This window comes from Sceloporus occidentalis, unplaced genomic scaffold (genome assembly GCF_023333645.1).
Source record: "Sceloporus occidentalis isolate IW3139 unplaced genomic scaffold, rSceOcc1.0.p SCAF_218, whole genome shotgun sequence".
Lineage (NCBI taxonomy): Eukaryota > Metazoa > Chordata > Lepidosauria > Squamata > Phrynosomatidae > Sceloporus > Sceloporus occidentalis.
The window spans coordinates 31,762-50,000 of NW_028317198.1; the positions used below are offsets into that span (position 1 = coordinate 31,762).

An 18,239-nucleotide genomic window follows, 5' to 3' on the forward strand; every position below is an offset into this window, starting at 1 on the left:
AGTCCAATGAGTTAAAATGTTGTTCTTTCCAAACTTGACAGTGAATATTGGAAATAATGTTGCTTTTGTGAAATGGAACTTCTAGGAGAAACAGAAGTAAGATTTGGTAGGTTGAATTCCTGTAAATGACTTCAGCAAGAACACAGGTGAGCAGTTAATATTCTATTTGAGAAGGGTCATGACTTGAAAGTAAGGAATGTTGCATGTCAGAGGCAGGTAGGGTGAGATCATAAGGTCAATAGTGATGACAACGGTCTGTGGTGCAAACCACAGCATGGTTTCATTTCTGTCCTTCAAAACAGAGGAGGGCTCCTGATTAGGTTTAGACACAGGCATACAGAAGCATATCTGTCCAATAATGAACTGTACTGTTCGATGTGCAACATTTCTACTACTTTGAGACCTAGAATAAGAACAGTGAAGATGCAACCAGTGTCTCCACGGTCTTTCTATGACAGATATTAAGTTCTGCTAAGAGAACTGCTCCAAATGTCTGAGGTCTACATCCATGAACACTTCTTGTGGTTTAAGTCCAGAAGCAGCTTGAAATAGACCTTAGGACGTCGTGAAAGGTATGCTCCAAGTACACAAAGTAGAGTCAATATAAATAGTTTTCCACGATTCTCCCACAAGGTTAGAAGTCCATGTTTGTTTTTGGGTTGATGAGCACAGGCTCTCCAAGAGTCAGCACTGATTAAAGTGGTTTGTAAAGCCCACAAATAATGGCTTCTTAAGTTGCATAGTGATCAAAACTGCCCAGGTACTCCAAAGCAGCTTGGTAGCAAAACTGGTATTCATCCTAACAAAAGAAAAAGGACATCTTGAGCATCCAGTTTTTTTACAGTTCTAGATTACATTTTAGAAGCAATGAGGACATAAATGGTCCTTTAAATGCTTGATGATTAAGCACAGTATTGCACTTAAATATCTTCCAAATAAATGCTTGACAGTGCTAACCTTAACAAATTATTACATTCTATTGCATTATGTACTAAATTATATGCCAATTTGCACACTCACCTCGGTCTGTACCATGGCTGGTCTTTGTGTTCGCAACATTTTCACGGTCTGAAAAATGTCTACCACTCCCTCATAACGCATTCGCTCGAGGACTATACTGAGAGTAATGAATACCCCAGTCCGCCCAACTCCAGCACTGTAAACAAGAATGTGAAGTGTTTGAACAGAAAGGACACAAAACATGGTAATTTTTATGATATGAAAGAGCTGTATAACCATATATATATGTATAAACATATAAATTGATATGTCTATTTTTTTCTTCTAGGGATTGGTAATGCAAGCTAAGTATACTCTACTCCAATGTTTCTCAAATATAAGCAACATTTCAGCAAAGAGAAGGGTTGCATGTGTCATCTGTACTGAGTGCTTATGTATGTGTACATAAATGAGTATATCTGTACAGGAATTGGATCATACACATGTAGAAAAAGTCCGTTTACAGCTCACCCTCCTTGTACATGTGGTTTTATTGGAGTTTAGGCAATTGCCAGGTGCTGCTGAAATGCGTATCAAACCCTGTAGCTTAATAAACAATATTCAAACGAGCAAACAGCGTACTTCTAGCAGAATCTTGTGTAAAAAAACAAAGATTCTTTATTGGATCACATTAAGATCGTAAATATATTTAAGAAACCAGTCAGAAATGTTTCGCCAAAACGGCTTAATCAAAGACTAGGATTATGTATTTATTTATGAATGTGTTTGTGTATATCTATGTTAATTATTGGGAACAGAAGTTGGTAACATCACCAACTAAGACAACATGTTCCCGGTTCCTGATGTTGAGCTGCTTATCCCTTGTTATGCGAGGTAGACCTGGGTAGCCCTATCTTTCTGCAGATGGATTTATAGCACCTCGTTCAAGAAAGACAGTATGGGTTCCCCAATTGAACCAGAAAGTTCAGCATTTCAGTCCAAAACAATTAAACAGCGACTAACTAGAAGTTAATCATAAAATAATACTTTTTTTTAAAAGCCAGTGTACGAAGTATAAAAGTGTGCAAGTGAAAATAATGAAATTTAAATTACACAGGTTACAAACACCATCTAGAGACCAAAATGTAAATATAGGAATATCAAGGATTTTTACACAATTTCTACATGTGAAGACATAGCCTGTACACATACAAAAAATATTGTTAAGATTGAAATGGAACCAACATCATCCCTACACATCCCCTATACAGGAAAAAAGAAGGTAACTGTGGTCCATTAATGCAGTCACCTGTATATTTGTATACAGGAAGCTGCCTGACATTATGCAACTTTGGAAATACCAACATTTTGAAGACTTAAGTACGTTGGAGTTTTATACCAGCCTCGTGACATTTTTTTATTTTTTTTTACCGACGCTGCATAACTTAAAAATGTGCATTTAAAATATACTTACCTGCAGTGAACAGAGATTGGACCATCCTGACCAAACTGCTCCTTTGTCTTGTGTACCTGCCCAATGAAATCAATAAAACCTTCCCCTGACTTTGGCACACCTTGTTCTGGCCAATCAGTGAACTGAAATTGGCGAACAGTTCGAGACTGGCCATCCTGCAAGACAATAGTAAGCCTCTGTTATAAACAAGGTAAAAGTAATAGGATGATAGGGGCTGAATTTACTAAAGTGCATATGCTTTTCTTAAACAGACATCTCTATTTTCTCAATCAAGGTGGGCCACAAACAAGTGAGACTGGAGCGACCATGTTGTCTTTTTTCTGTCTAGTTGTATACTACACATGCTTTCAACAGGGCTTAAACTTTGGTCATAATTGTAAGACTCTCACAATCCACTATCTGGTAGTACTATGTGTGCAAGGGCTGGGCCACTATTTCCATATCGATTCTACATAATTTCTTAAAGGTATATTCACTTTCAAGGTGTACCTGTAACTTGCAGCTTTTAGAGTTACCAAACAACCCACAACATGGGCACTAGTTCAACTACTTTAGTGATACCGGTTTGGAAAGCATCATATTATTTCAAGAGTACAATTTCACTTGTACAAATGGGGTAAATCAAGTAAAAACTGTCTTATAGTTTCCTTTAAAGGTCCCACCAACTGGGAGAAAAAGAGAGCTTTCCTTCACTAACTTATTTTCTTAAGACATACTGTAGCTTATAATAGCTTTTCTTTTTACCAATGAGTCTATTTTGAAGATACTTCAAAATAGATATTTACATATCTGACTTCAAACATACATTGGGCCTTAGTTAAGATGGTGGCTTTTTCTTTGCAAAATTTAAATATAAGAAGTATTTGCCTGCAATCACACATCTCATTAATTTGCATGTGCAGGAAAAGTCTGAAATCTACATATAATTCAAAGCAAGTTAAATTATGTCATAAGAAAATACACTACTTTTTAATGTCTCTTCAACATACCCTGGCATCTGTAACCTTGAATTCCCTCAGAATGTACTGGGGCATGTTGTATTCAGCCATTGGGTCCACCACAAAGTACTGATATCGAGCAGACCGCTCTGCTGGCCAATACTGGTGGCACTTTTCCTTAAAAAAATGTATACATACATTATATTTATATACACACACACACACTAATAATTATCATTAATTCTTTATGGTTGTATATCCAGTGAGAGCAGAAACAATCAAACTATCCTATACTAAAACAAATAAGATTTGATTTTTAGAATACCAGGAGTTTTTAAATGAAATATGCATAATAGCAGCATTTTGACAATGGGCTATGGATTTTCTACATTCTACATGGATTATGGTTTTAACATTATCACATTATCTTGTAACTTCAGCTGCACTAAAATGTCAACCTGCTTCAATGTTTACTCATTTTATTCATTAACAGGCAACAAATCACAGATTTGTACAGTAGAGCGCACTTGTGAGTGGTCTGCCAACTCTCTTACTGCTCCAGGCTAAGCCTAAATACTCCCAGTCACGGATGACATAAAAGGGTGACTGTTTTTTAGTTTTGTGAAGTTGAGGATAGCGAGAAAGGGAGGAAACCCCGCCCACAATTGTATCATTCATACTTACCCTGCCCATTTCCCTAAGTTTTGTTAACATTACAACAATTGTGGAATTATTTTCCCAAAGCATCCTCCAGAAATCTTCAGTGGTCTCGGCAAGAGGACCTTGCGTTGCAATGTAGGCTTTTTGTTGTCTGTGAAAAGGTTATATAATTTTTTTTTTATAAATGCAGATTTGTTAAAAAAAAAAACTAACAAAAAACACCAAAAGAATAAAACTCATACCTGTATCCATCAATGAAGCTAGAATTAATATAATCTGACCCTTCCACTCCCCTGATTGGCTGAAGGCAAACTCGTGTAGTTTCATATGGCATGATATTAACAAGTCGATTTTTGAACTTGTTGCATGGAAGGTTGGCGCTGATGAATCTGGATGTGTGAGCTTTTGAATTTGCAAGGCGCTGCAAGTAACAGAAAAGATTTTGAGTACAAACTGCATAATGCCACATGGTGCTCTCAATAAATGGCAAATTACCACGTAATTTCTTTAACATAACTGATTCTTCATACCATCATACACTGCAAGCAGTTTGTGCAAAATAGCTTGTTTTCATGTAACTGCAGCAGGAAAATAATGCACTAGCCCCCAGTGAAAAGAAACACTGTTTAACTTAATGAAGGTGGGTAGTGAATAAACCAATAGTTAATTTGAAACAGTATTAGAAAAAAACAACACACTGGACAAATGTTCCAGTGCATGCAGCCATCCTTTCACTGGGTGAAATAGTATTTACTGAAACGAGAATTTTTTATGCAAAATGTAAAAAAAAAAAAATGCTTTTGTAGGGATAGAGACTCAAATACCGTATTTGCTCGAGAGGTCTGACTACAAGACTAAGATCCAGATCTTCGGCAGCGCTGCAGGGGACCTGGATCCTCCTGTCTGGCAGCCGGTGGATGTCTGCACATTGCGCACAGACAACCTCCACAGTCGCTTCTGCCGGGGCTTCTATCACTGAGCGCTGGTGTCACATGGCCTTCCAGTGCGCCACCATAGAAGCCTCGGCAGCAGCGGTGGTTGTCTGTGCGCATCCCCCAGCCGGTCAGCGCACAGACAACCACCGCTGCTGCCGGCACTTCTATGACAGAGCACCGACGTGACACGACCTTCTGGTGCTCAGTCATAGAAGCCCGGCGGAAATACCGGCCAGCAGCAGTGGAGGTTGTCTGCGCACATCGGACAGACCTCCACCGGCTGCCCCCGCTAGACACCAGGGTGGTATAATGGTTTTCTGGAGGCACAGTGGCATACATGGGGTTGAAAAGCATATCAGGGAGGCAGCGTGACATATAGAGGTGCATAAGGTATATCTGGGGCAGAGTGGCAAATAGGGGGTTAAAAGGCATATCTGGGAGGCAGAGTGGCATATAGGGGGGTATAAGGCATTTCTGGGGAGCAGATATGCATAACTGGGGGGCAGAGCAGCAAAGTTTTTATTAAATATGAAAAAATTGTTTACATGTGAATATTTACTAGTAAAACTTTTCTTATAGGGTAGTCTTATATTCATGCTTTTACTTTTTTTCCTAAATGAATATTCAAATTTTGGGTGGTCGTCTTATAATCAGGGTTGTCTTATAATCGAGCAAATACGATATATCATTTTTTTTTCCAATTCGTATTGCCATTGGGTTAAGTACTGAATTGGACCATAATGATTTTCAGTCCTCGACAATGAGTTCTATACAAAAATGTTGTTTGTTTCTAACATCAGCATATTATTAGACTGTGCCATGAACCAAATAAAGCAATTTCATATCATTATGTGCTAATAATTAGGGATGCACCAAAATGAAAATTCGGGAAAGAAACCAAAAATTCAACATTCACTTGGCTGAAGCCAAAACAGAAACTGAAGACGATTGGCATGATAGGAGTGTGATTGCATCCCTATATGCTATCCAATTTATTTTGGCAGAGGAGACTGCAAAATATGGCTTTAAGAAAGTAAATCAAATTAATAAAAAAAGGTTTGGAATTTAATTTAGGATTCTGAAAACACAGGGCTATGTTGTGGAACAGCTGGGTATGATCAGCCTCTCACATCGTTGTGGAGGAATTTTGGCCTACTCTTATGTACAACACTGCTTCAATTCATTGTCACAGTATTTTAATTGGGTTGAGATTTGGACTTTCACTGGGCCATTGCAAGCCATTATGTTGTAGATTTGCTGGTTTGCCTGAGATCATTGTCCTGTTGCATGACCCCATTTTGCCCAAGCTTTAGCTGTCGGACAGATGGCCCCGCATTTGGTAAACAAAGGAGTTCATGGTCGACTCAATGACTGCAAGGTTCCAAGGTCATGTGGCTGGAAAACAAGCCCAAATCATCACCCCTCCACCACTGTGCATAACAGTTGGTATGAGGTGTTTGTGCCAATATGCTGTGTTTGGTCTTCACCAAACGTGGCGCATTATGATCAAACATCTCCAGTTTGGTCTTGTCCGTCCAAAGAACATTGTTCCAGTCTGTTACTCCTTCAGTACCGGAAAGGTGCGGACAGACGTCTGCAAATTGCGTTAACGTCTACCCACTGCCCCGACTACACACCAAGGAGTCAGAAGCATAAGACAGGAGGATCGAGGTCGTCTGCAGCTCTGCGGGGATCTGGATCTTATTCTCATAGTCAGTCCTATTTGAGCTCTGATTATAAAACGACCCAGATTATAAGACGAGGGGTATTTTTCAGAGCATTTGCTCTGAAAAAACCTTGTCTTATAATCGAGCAAATACGGTATATATAAAAAAATTAATCAAATCATCAAATCATGATCCTTTCTCCACTCTAGGTATGCGGTGCCTTTTTTTACGCCAAATGTAGTGCTGCGTGTTCTTCACAAACAATTCAACCTTAGTTTCAGCAGTCCACAAAATATATTCCTAGTGGCATTCCTAGTCTTCCGTGGTATCCTGCCATTGACGCCATGCCTGTTCAATCTTTAGCGTATGGTAGACTCATGAACAGAGATGTTAACCAGATCCAATGATTCCTTCAAACTTTTATCTTTTACTCTAGGGTTCTTTGTACTAAACTGTCTCCATTTTAAACAATTTGTCTAAGGGTGGACTGATGAATATGTAACCTCTCTTTGAGATTACTTTGTAACTCTTTCCAATTTTATGCAAATTAACAATTTCTTTTTGGTGCGAGATAGTTCACATTAGCAGATGCTTCTTGGGAATAGCAAACACAAGAGGATTGAGTGTTTTTTTATGTCAAAGTATCTCTGAAACACACCTCCAGTCCAGTTTCATTGATCGGACTCCAAGTTCGCCAACTTGGAACTGATTACAATTAGCTTTTGTTCGAAGTGATAAGACTAGGGGTTAACAGATTTTTCCAACCCACATTGTGAATGTTAAAATTATGTATTCGATATGGACAAGAACAATACAATAATTTGTGTTATCAGTAAAAACAGATTGTGTTTGTTCATTATAGTAACTTAGATGAAGATCATATGGTATATTATGATACATTTATACATAAATTATGGTAATTGCCTAAGGCTTCAGTCACCTTTTCTTGCAACTGCACATTGCTGCTTGTTTATAATAATAATTATAAAAAACATAGTAATTCTTTGTGGCTCTCACCTTGAATTCCAGCTCCATGCCAGTGACATGTTCCCCCACTTCGATTTGAGCTAGCTTCTGAATATATGTGTACAAGTTCCGGGCTGGGACTTCTGTGTTCCCACAGGCTACAGCCTCCAACAAGGCATCATGGATAAAGCTGTATTGGTCCTCTGTTTGCACCATGTAATTTCGTTGTGATCTCATAAGTGTCACATGGCCATAAATATCCACCGTCTTCTCGTGCTTGATCCTTTCTAGCATGGCATCAATTACTATAAAGCAGCCCGTGCGCCCAACTCCAGCACTTGAATGAAGAGAAATGGGAACACTGAGCATTCTAAAACATTCACAGAAAGTTGTAAAACTGCCTTAAAAACCCAATGCTATTGTTAAGCCACAAAGCATCAAAGTTCTGCATCATTTTTCAACAGAATGTGGCTCGAAACATTAGTGTCCTCTTGCCCAGGAAAGACAGAGAAACACAGATATACCACATATGTCTTTACTATGTTAGAGGTAATGTATTGATTCTGAGTTTGCAATCTTAAAAATGTCTTGGAAATAGCTTAAAGGAGAAAGTGATTTTGGCTCCCATGTTTAGATATACGTACCTGCAATGTACAATAATTGGCCCTGCATCGGGTGGATTGCAGGTTTTTACTCTCCGGAGGAATGCAAGGAATGGGGTTGGGTACTCAGGAACCCCATGATCAGGCCAAGCAGTGAACTGAAACTGACGAACCTCTCTCTTCTCACTGGAACCATTCTAAATTGACAGAAAAAAATATTTCAAGTAACTGAATCACATCAACAAGTCTGATTAACCAATTCACACCCCTTTGGAGCTGTGCCAAGGCCCCCATTAGGACGTACCATCTTCCTACCGCTACACAGGATATCAGGCTGACTACTGACAGCCTGGACTCTTCCCTGTCGGCAGAAGTCAGCATTGCTGGCTTAATGTCGACTGACAGTAAAGTTCTTAAGCGAGTAGTATTAAAAAAAAATTAATACAGGGCAATATGGTCCAACTATATATATATATATATATATATATATATATATATATATATATATATATATATATATATATATTAGCAAGGTGCCCGGCTAAAACAGCTTAGGAAGCGATCGGAATCGCTTCCTAAGCATAAACTGTGTTGCTGACATGCCTCGATATCGAGGCATGTCTGTAACACTACTCCCTACCTCGATAGCCTTGTGATTGCTCCGAAGAGCAACCACAAGTGCCATCCTGTATATGACGTTGCTGTCATTCACAGGATGGCAATAACAATAGATCTGAGACCCTCCCTACCCCGATAGCCTTGTGATTGCTCCTAAGAGCAACCACAAGTGCCATCCTGTACATAAATTATTGTTAAAAAATGTTAAATATGGTAACATGTAAAAATCCCCACTGTCACCAAAAAAAAAAGTTTTTAATAAGCAAGTCCTAAAATTCTTTATCTTTACAAAAATTCCATCATGGAAAGAGTTAAAATATTGGCATTGCAAATGCCCATAGGGTGTCTCGTATTAATAAATGCATGAGTTGATGGGGTAAATTTAATTGGCCGGGTTCAAAGATGTCCCAAATAAGGGACATGGGGGCAGTAGGATCAGATGTCTAAATGGCATAAAAATACACACCTCACAAAGGCGGCCTTTTACCTCCCAAATAACCCTACAAACCCATGCATGTGGGGTATCAGGAGATGTTACTGAACAGATATTGGGGTGTTGTTTGACACTGACATATACCATGAGCGGTAAATGTATACCTAAAGTACAACGTGTGTGAAAAAAATAAATAAAAAATGTACTACCATAAAGTTTCACAAAGGCTGGTGGTAAAATTAGTGCATGGAAAGGGTTAAAATACCAGCATTTCAAATACCTTGGGGTGTCTAGTTTTTAAAAATATACGATTTGATGGGGTAAATTACATTGGCCGACTTCAAAGATACCCGAAAAAGTTAGAAAAAGTATTTTTTTTAACAAAAAATACCCATATTTTATCATTTTGTTATAGTAAATTAGATGATATGATAAAATTAATGGTATCTAAAGAAAGCCCTGTTTGTCCTGAAAAAAAACAATATATAATATGTGTGGGAGCATGACATGAGAAAGAAGAAAATCACAGCTGAACAGCAACACTGAAAAATGTTAAAAGAGCCATTGTCCCACAATATACTACGCGTAAGAATCCCTATTGTCCTTAAGGGGTTAAAAGGAGGCCATACTTCTGAACAAAACAATGTATGATTTGTGCAGGTTTTTCAAATATGGAAAAAATAAATCATGGTTAACCAAATTGCTAACCATGACAAAAAATAAACTCTGCCCCTCAGGTTATGAAAAACCAAAAGGAGTTAATAGGAGAAGAACAAATCTTGACCTTGTGGAGAGAAAAGGTCCGCACACAGAAAGTTGCCAATTCAATTGTGTCCAGAAGTGTAACTTGAATCATTCCGTATGTTTCAGCTCCCCGGCTGGGCCAGTACTGGTCACATTTTATCTGAAATGCAAAAAATGTATTACAGGATAACATACATCACTAGACCCTTGTTTACCACACTCTACTTTTGGAGAGTATCAAGTTTTAGCTCATTTGTGCCATTATAGAGGAAAAATCTTAAATCGACAGTCTCTTCCTGCTCATGAGGGTAGTGCAGGACCAAAACGTGATGCAAATTTCCTCTGCACAGGGCATTAACAACCCCAGACATACATTTCTGACTTAATGGACCTAGTCAGGGAGGTACAGTTCTTCTCCCTCAAGGCAAGTGAGTACAGAGGTTTGAACTCAACTTAAAATAACATACAAAAGCGTTTTGGGAATTTCAACCACTACCTCCGATCAGCTATTAAGCAGCAGTCCATTGTCTGTTGAGCTGTTCTGAAACCTTTTTTGAATGCAATTCTTCAAGGTGCAGCTAGGTTTATCTTCCCGATGTTTGCACACATGCTACCGCACAATGTGCAAGTACACAAGTTGTCTTAACAGACCACTAGATGCTATTAAATGTTGTTTAATTGAAGCTAAAAGGTTGACACAATATATCCACACGATTATGGTGATACACATTCTACAAAAGCTTAATAAATACAGGTAACACAATTGGGTCCTGAAAGTTGTGTGAGCTATAATACGATCTGAATGACACACACACTAATGGCGATTTTAATTTGGGTACAGCACTATTCCCAATGCCTCCCAAAATAGATAAAATATTTAGACTTGACAGCAAACTTACTCGAGACTTCTCTTCTAGTTTTGTCATCATGACAACAGTGGCTGAACGCTGCTCCCACACCATGCGCCAAAAATCCCCAAAACTTTCAGGCAGTGCTCCTTGCGTTGCTATATATGCATTCTGTTTTCGGTAGCCATCAATATAATTGGCATTGATGTAATCACTACCAATAATTCCTGTGAGATGTTAAAAAATGTCATAAATAGAGAAAAGCATTTGCCAACACAGGCTGCTGCCACAAACAATGTATTAAGCACAAGGATACATCATATGCTGGAACTACATCTCAGAAGAATGGCAGCATTGATACTCTATAGATTGTGAAGGATAGGCGCAGACCTACATAGTACATATAGGACAGTTACAATGGCATCTCTGATTTCTCTACCTGGCTCATTAAATATGGCCACACCAGGAATCCTGATCATGCAATAGTACAATCTGTGGTTTTGCAGCAGCAGGACTATCATCCTCACACCTGCTGCACTAGTCCCAGGCCAGCATATACCACTGTTTGCCCCAAGGTTAATGTGTACTTTTAATAATACACAAGTCTGATATTGAACTCTTGCCTTCATAGATTGAATTGAAATAATAAAACTAAAAGGTAAACTATCTTTGAGAATGTATTGTAAAAGAATGAAGAATATGGAATTCCACCTTAGTAAGTGTTCTGTTCCTTACAAATCTCAAGAGAGAATTTCATTTGGTTAAACAGGCATTAAGTTACCAAACTCAAAGTTGAGCTGTCAAGCTAACCCATCTGTGTGGATTCATGATTAAAAATGAACAGCTGTGACTGCGATCCGTGAAGAAAACTCATGGGCGCAAGAACATAGTCTGTTCTGCCTTTGAAACACATTGCAAGATCTAGACAAGGCAGGCCTAGATTTTTTTTTATATTTAATATAACACTTTGTCAAAACACTGACAGAACAACTTGCATACACTTGGAGATCTGAAAAGCAAGGAACCTGCAGAGTCAATAACCTGTTATTTACCTATGAGTTACCTTTTACATATAAGAGGCTCCCAGTGTTCACAAGATGCACTGCATTCTCCATTGACTTAACTTGTTCCTTACCCCATGGATGTACCGGTATGTCCACAAAAGATGTGGCAAGATTATCTTTTGGAGGTACCGGCACGTCCAATGAAAAATACAGGGGTGTGCTCCGATGTATGGTGTAGCAAGTTGTTTCTGGTCTCAGGAGACTGCCTCGCAACCGAGGCAGTCCCAGGAGGACCAAGTAGTTGATGGCAGAGTTATGTGATTGCTATCATGACCAATCACAGAGATTGCTTCACTCCGCTATATTTAAGAGAGAGAGCATTGCAGCTGACCAAGGGTCGACATCAAGCCTGGTACCGCACTGACCCATTTTATATAGAAAAACAAAACAAAAAATGGCTTTTGAACTTAATCCCACCATTTTCTCCTATTAGAGTACAGACCCTATTTTGGCTTATTCCATTTTCCCCATGTTATGAGCAGGTTCAGGTATTGAGCCGAGAAATGAGTTGAGAAATTCACAGCATTCATTTGGGTTAACGGTCACAAATTACTTTTTTTGGGTTCAGGTATTGGAGCCTGCTCGATATTCCTTCATTTTAATGATACTGCGCAATGCCCCCTAGATGTGACCCACATTTGGACCATTTATATAAATTAAATAAATAAGTCCCATAATAAAAATGTTTGCAATACATTTTCTCAAATGTACAACCCCCATGCAGAATGTCTGCATCAATGAGTCCCTTTCCGCTTTTCAAATGTAGACTGCAGTTCAGACAGTATATGTCCATAAAGCGGTCTAGGTATGGGGTAAAGTTTTGTAAGCTTTGTGAATGTGTTACTGGATATCCTGTGTCATTTATAATCTATGAATCTAGGGGAAAGACGGTCTTCTAGATCCCCTGGCTGCCCAGAGTCACTAAGCACAAGTAGCAAGATAGCGTGGGACCTCTTCTTGACCTATCTAAATAAAGGCCATCACACCTCTGGGTAGATAACTACTATAGCACCCCAGAGTTATTTAGGTTCTTATATCCTTTTGACAAAGAAATACTTTTCAAGAAGTCCACTCTGAATTTGCAAGATGAAAATGTCCTGCGTCTTACTGGTAGGCATTTTCCCTGCACAATGCAATCTACTGGTGTCAAAAAGGCCCCAAAAAGATACAGAGTCTGCTATAAGAAAGGCATTAGGGAGGACTCCAGGTACCACTGCCCTTTCTGACTCTCTCAGCCAGGAGTCGGCATTGAGTTTGCCGCCATCTTAGTTGCCCCTGTTGTGAGTTACAGCAGACTCCAAGGCTGCTATTTGGCCTCCAGTACTCTATCTATAGGGTGAGCACCTGCTGAGAGTGAATTGTCCCAGGGTGAGCTCCTGTTAAACTCCCTTGCCTGTTTTGCGGCATTAAGGTGTTCCCTTTTTTCAACCTACAGTTCCTCTTGGCGTATAACATGTCTCAGGACAGCAACCCCTCGAGATGGCTTTATGGCATGGCTGGAATCTAAATTTTCTAGCTCCGTGGAAACATTGCTTTCAAAAATAGCAGTCAATATACCATAGTCTGTCCAGGTTCAGACCCCAGCGCCTATAGAGCCGACCATTGTCCCTTAAGGGACTCATTTGGACAAATCAGATGAAGAAGCCTCCAGTTTCAAATGCCCTTGGAAGGGCAATAGTGCTTCGGTCGTACTAAAACGTCTGCCACTTCGTTGCCCTCTGAACACTCCCACTGGCTATACTGGATGATGAGCCAGTGGCCAGGACTGCAGATTCACGCTTCATTCATGAGTATCTGGTGGATTAGCCCCACCAAGCCAATACTCCGCATACAGTGGAGTTGTCTGTCACACCCCACTTGGCTTCAACTTCTGCAGACTTCCTGGTTCTAGCTCCAGCAGGCTCTGCTGTGTTTGACCCTACCACTATGTGCCATCCCAGGGCCACGGAGAGCACCCCTCCAAAGCACATTGGCCCTTTTCTCTATAAATGGCTACGCAAATCTCTCCCAAAGGAAGTCCGTAATAAGCTGAGGGCCGAATGTCCCTGTCCCTGCCTTCCGGACAAAGTGGCAGTTACCCTTGAGTTTGACCCTAATGTGGTCGCCCTTCCATCCCTTAATAAGAGGGATCCCAGAAAAGGCTTGGAGCAAGGGCAGCACTCCTTCGGATGGACCCTCGTCGGGCCGAGTTGGGTTCCAAGGACCTAGGGACAGCTGACAATGGTTTGCTGTTCGAAGACGCTTTTGTCAAGGGGTTAAACAGGCATGTCACGCTGAAAACTTCCTGGAATAAAGCTAAGCTGTCCATGAGGATGGTATTCCAGGCTGGCCCACGTTTTTTCCTCCAGGGCTGGACGCCCACGGGGCTGGGTCTCCAGTCATTCACCTTCTCAAGGCTCCAGGAGCTTCCCACAGACATGATATTGGGGACCCTTCCAGCAACGCGCCTTTCTTCCAAGTGGAGTTGGTAGAGGCTGTTCGGAGATGCCTTCGCCAAAGGGCTTAAACAGGCATGTCTTGCTGATGACTTCCTAGAATAAAGCGACGCTGTCCATGAGGAAGGTATTCCAGACCGGCGCATGTTTTTCCCGTGGGTCTCCAGCCGTTCACCTTCTCAAGGCTACAGGAGCTTCCTGCAGACGTCATTTCAGGGACCCTTCCAGCAACGCGCCTTTGTTCCAAGTAGAGTCCGTAATTGGGTATCAATTACGTCAGACCCCTGGATCCTCCAAACAGAGCGGGGCTATCGGATAGACTTCTCCTTCCCTCCTAGGCAGGTAAGGAGGCCTCTCCCAGCACGCAGGTCGGCCATCAACCAGGGGCTCATGAAGACAGAACCGCAGACTCCAGTCGTACAATCAGCAAGTTCAACTCACACACAAAGTACGTCAGGAACTCAAGTGGTGGTTTCGCCACATCGAGGCTTGGAATGGGCTGCGGTGTGGCCTCACTCACGGAAGCATCTGGTGAGCTTTGATCCCAAAAGCAGCACTCCCTCCACAAAAATTGCCTGGAGTAGATTGCGGGGTTGTTTGCGATAAAGAGTCTGGCAAAAGATTGTTGCCTTCACCTGTGGCTGGAGAATGTATCAGCAGTAAGGTACATCAACCGTGTAGGGGGCACACGATCCTAACGCCTTACAGGTGACAAAGGGGACATTCGAGTTTTGTCTGGCCTGCAACATCACACTGCGGAGGAGGAAAACCTTATGGCAGACTGAGTTTCGAGGCATTACAGGTCAAGTCTTTCAAGAAAATTTATCGCCAGAGGGGGCCTCAACATTTGGACAAATCACCAGCTGGCTCCAGGATCTGGAGGCCCTAGAAACAGATGCCTTCACCCAGGTATGGCCAGCGTCCGGTGCCTATGCTTTCCCTCCTTTTGCTCTCATCCCGAGGGTCATTTATTGCCTTCGGAGATCCAGGACTTCCCTGGTCCTTGTGACCCCACTCTGGCACTCGTTACCTTGGTTTATGGCACTGCTGGGATGTCGGTTCAGGACCTGCTGGCCCTGCGGTTGTTACCATCGCTCCTTTCGGGCATTTCCATAATGTTGGAAGGGTGGTTGGCCTTAGTGGTGTGGATGATTTTGGGGGTCCCCAAATGGGCCTAGACTTATTAGAAATTGCTCAATCCTTGCTTAGAGAATCTTGGACTCCTGGCACCAGGAAGTCTTACTGTTCAGCCTGGAGAAGTTGCTTTACAATTCCCTGTGGGATGTGGCAGCGGTCCTGGATTTTCTTAGGGCCTGGCCCGGATAATGAGTCTCTCTCCAAGGGGATTCTATTCTGGGTCTGATTGTGTTCAGTTTCTTACCCCTACTTACAGGATCACCCTAAACTCTGTATCACCAGGTGCATTCATACGTACCTGGCCCGCACGGAGGCCATTTCTTCTACACAACTTCGTACTTCTTACGTCAGGCCTTTTCGGGCAGTTCATTCCCCCACCTTAGCCAGATGGGTCCGTTGACTGCTTTCTTTCGTGGGTATTGATGGTTTGTACGGTGCCTATTCGGTCAGGGGTGCTGCGGCCTCTGGTGCCTTGGTGGGGCTTTGCGTGACATTCTGCAGGTGGCAGTTTGCTCTCACGCTTCCACCTTCCGTGCTTTTTATCTTTTTTATTTTTTTATTTTCTGACATTAAAAGTACAAAACAGGAGCCTCCTGTCTTGCCTTAAAACTAGAAATTATTCTAGCCTTGGTGCCTGAATAATCAAAATTTTAATAAAGACAGGTGCCTTGTGTTTTAATAACATTTTAATTATTCAGGCACCAAGGCTAGAATAATTTCTAACTGTCACATAACCTGCACAAAAATATATGAGTTTGTTTTTTTATTCTTCCTCTAGTTTTTACTAAATTATGCATATTAAATGTCTGGCTAATCATGTAACTATAGTATTGTTGTGAACCTAGTACTCACCTGCTCACAGGCTCCAACGACGGGCAGACACACCACAGAGTCTCCTCCCCTCCCCTGCTCGCTGACACAGAATCGAGCAGGGTCTCTATGGCAACGCGTGCCCTATGCTACCGATGGAGGCCAGCAGGGAGGAGAGCACGTTCACAGGTTGCCATGGAGGCGTGTCTCCTCCCCCTGCCTACAGGCGTTGCTATGGCAACGCATCTCTTCTGATGATGACATTTTGGCGCCAAATTTGAATGACCTCCCAGAAACCTTTGATCAGGTATCAGCTGGACTCATCTCTATACCCAAGCGTTATATGCTATTTGACTACTCGTGTACCAGACCCTATTCTGTGATTACTACCAGTGATTCTTGCAGCCTGTCTCGACCCCTTGCTTTGTGACCTGACTTCGCCTTTGGATCATCCTTTTATTACCTCACCCGGATTTCTGTGTGTGTTTGTCTCCTGCTAATAGGAACCAACCGGTTCCCAGGTTCACGGCCAGGCGTGACAGGTGTAAAGCAATACATAGTTTAAATGGGTACACTATTTACAGGAAAGGGGAATATGACAGAAAAAGGAATATGACAGACATATGACAAAAATGGCCAGTATTGAGGTATGAAAAACTCCTGAAACAGAAGGGGTTAAAAAATAATAATAATAATAATTAAAAAAAAAATTCCTTGATGAAGATCATCTTCCTACTGGATGGACTTAGAGTTACGTAGGGATTTTATGAATATTACAGTCCATATGCACACTGTTATAGCAGATTGCACATTCACAGAAATAGTTCTTTTGGTTTGTTATTCACCCAGTTCTGAAGTGATCTTGTGACTGTGCCGAAGTGGACACCTTAACTAGTAAATGATATTTCAATTTCATGTCATGGGGTCCTCTGCCATTCTTCTCCCCCACCCTTAGAAAGCCTATGTCTAAAAGTACTGTACTTTGTACCAAATGAAACTGTATCTTACCACAATAGAAGAGATATGGAGCAATATTTATAAAATCACGAGAAGAGGATGAATAATTACCTTCAACAGGCAGGAGAATGACTCTTGAATGGTCATAAGCAATCACATTAGCATAACGATTTTTAGGCTTGTTAACTTCTAGGTTGGAGTGCTCCCAAGTGAACTGCTGCCCAGGATCAATGGACTAAAAAAACAGAAAAGTCAAACAAGATGACATCTCATTTAGCAAAATGAATAAAACATTGGGTAGACTATGATGAAGCAAAGGGGGGGTTAACAAATTCTGCTGGCACAATGTGTGTACCATTTTCCCTCTACATGTACTAAATCTACATCTACTAAATCCCTTGACCTATAGTTTTTTTTCTACCAAGGAATATTGTATGCCATGTCATTATTTGCTTCTTGATTAACTAGAAAACCTGCTCTACCTGGTTGGCCAATAAAGTAAAAACTGTGTACGCTTAAAGGAAGGACAAAAAATTTATTAAACATTAGAGGTATATAGAAACAATACTATAACATGTAATACTGTATAGAATCAATAATTATAAATAGGATTAAGAAGGATTGGTGTATAGCTCATAGAACATCTCACCTCATACTCTTGGGATAACTTAAGGTTATCATTGGCCTTTAGGTGCTCTGTGTGTTCAGATAAGTCAGCTATTGGAATCGGTGGATGATTTAACATGCCTGCCATGAAGAAATATAATGAAACAATTCATATTTAAATATCAAACAACCCATAACGGCTTAATGAGTCTTTGAATGTGAGATCTGCAATGAAAGGACTGAGGTTAGAACAGGTCAGAAGTCAGGGCTCGAAATTGTATCCTAAAAGGTCAGAAGATAAATGAGAGCTGCATTTCCCTGAAATGGCCCAATATAGAGCAAGTTTTGTTGTTCTGGGTAAGAAAAAGGGGACCTTCCAACAGAAAAAAAACACAACATAATCCAA

At 40.9% G+C, this 18,239-nt stretch overlaps 1 protein-coding gene across 10 annotated transcripts in view; it reads right to left on the reverse strand.

Annotated features, from left to right (window-relative positions):
• Nucleotides 1–730: 730 nt before the first annotated feature.
• The window catches only part of LOC149277327 (receptor-type tyrosine-protein phosphatase S-like), a 74,299-nt gene continuing 56,790 nt past the window's right edge, over nucleotides 731–18,239 (reverse strand). For all 10 annotated transcript variants that reach the window (XM_089503060.1, XM_089503055.1, XM_089503056.1 and 7 more), the window contains 12 exons: nucleotides 17,877–17,974; nucleotides 17,339–17,462; nucleotides 10,876–11,051; nucleotides 10,017–10,136; nucleotides 8,224–8,378; nucleotides 7,631–7,916; nucleotides 4,254–4,432; nucleotides 4,036–4,162; nucleotides 3,403–3,528; nucleotides 2,414–2,568; nucleotides 1,021–1,156; nucleotides 731–799 (listed from right to left, as the gene is read on the reverse strand). In XM_089503060.1, the coding sequence (XP_089359186.1) occupies nucleotides 731–799; nucleotides 1,021–1,156; nucleotides 2,414–2,568; nucleotides 3,403–3,528; nucleotides 4,036–4,162; nucleotides 4,254–4,432; nucleotides 7,631–7,916; nucleotides 8,224–8,378; nucleotides 10,017–10,136; nucleotides 10,876–11,051; nucleotides 17,339–17,462; nucleotides 17,877–17,974 (1,751 nt within the window). The remainder of the gene's footprint in view (nucleotides 800–1,020; nucleotides 1,157–2,413; nucleotides 2,569–3,402; nucleotides 3,529–4,035; nucleotides 4,163–4,253; nucleotides 4,433–7,630; nucleotides 7,917–8,223; nucleotides 8,379–10,016; nucleotides 10,137–10,875; nucleotides 11,052–17,338; nucleotides 17,463–17,876; nucleotides 17,975–18,239) is intronic.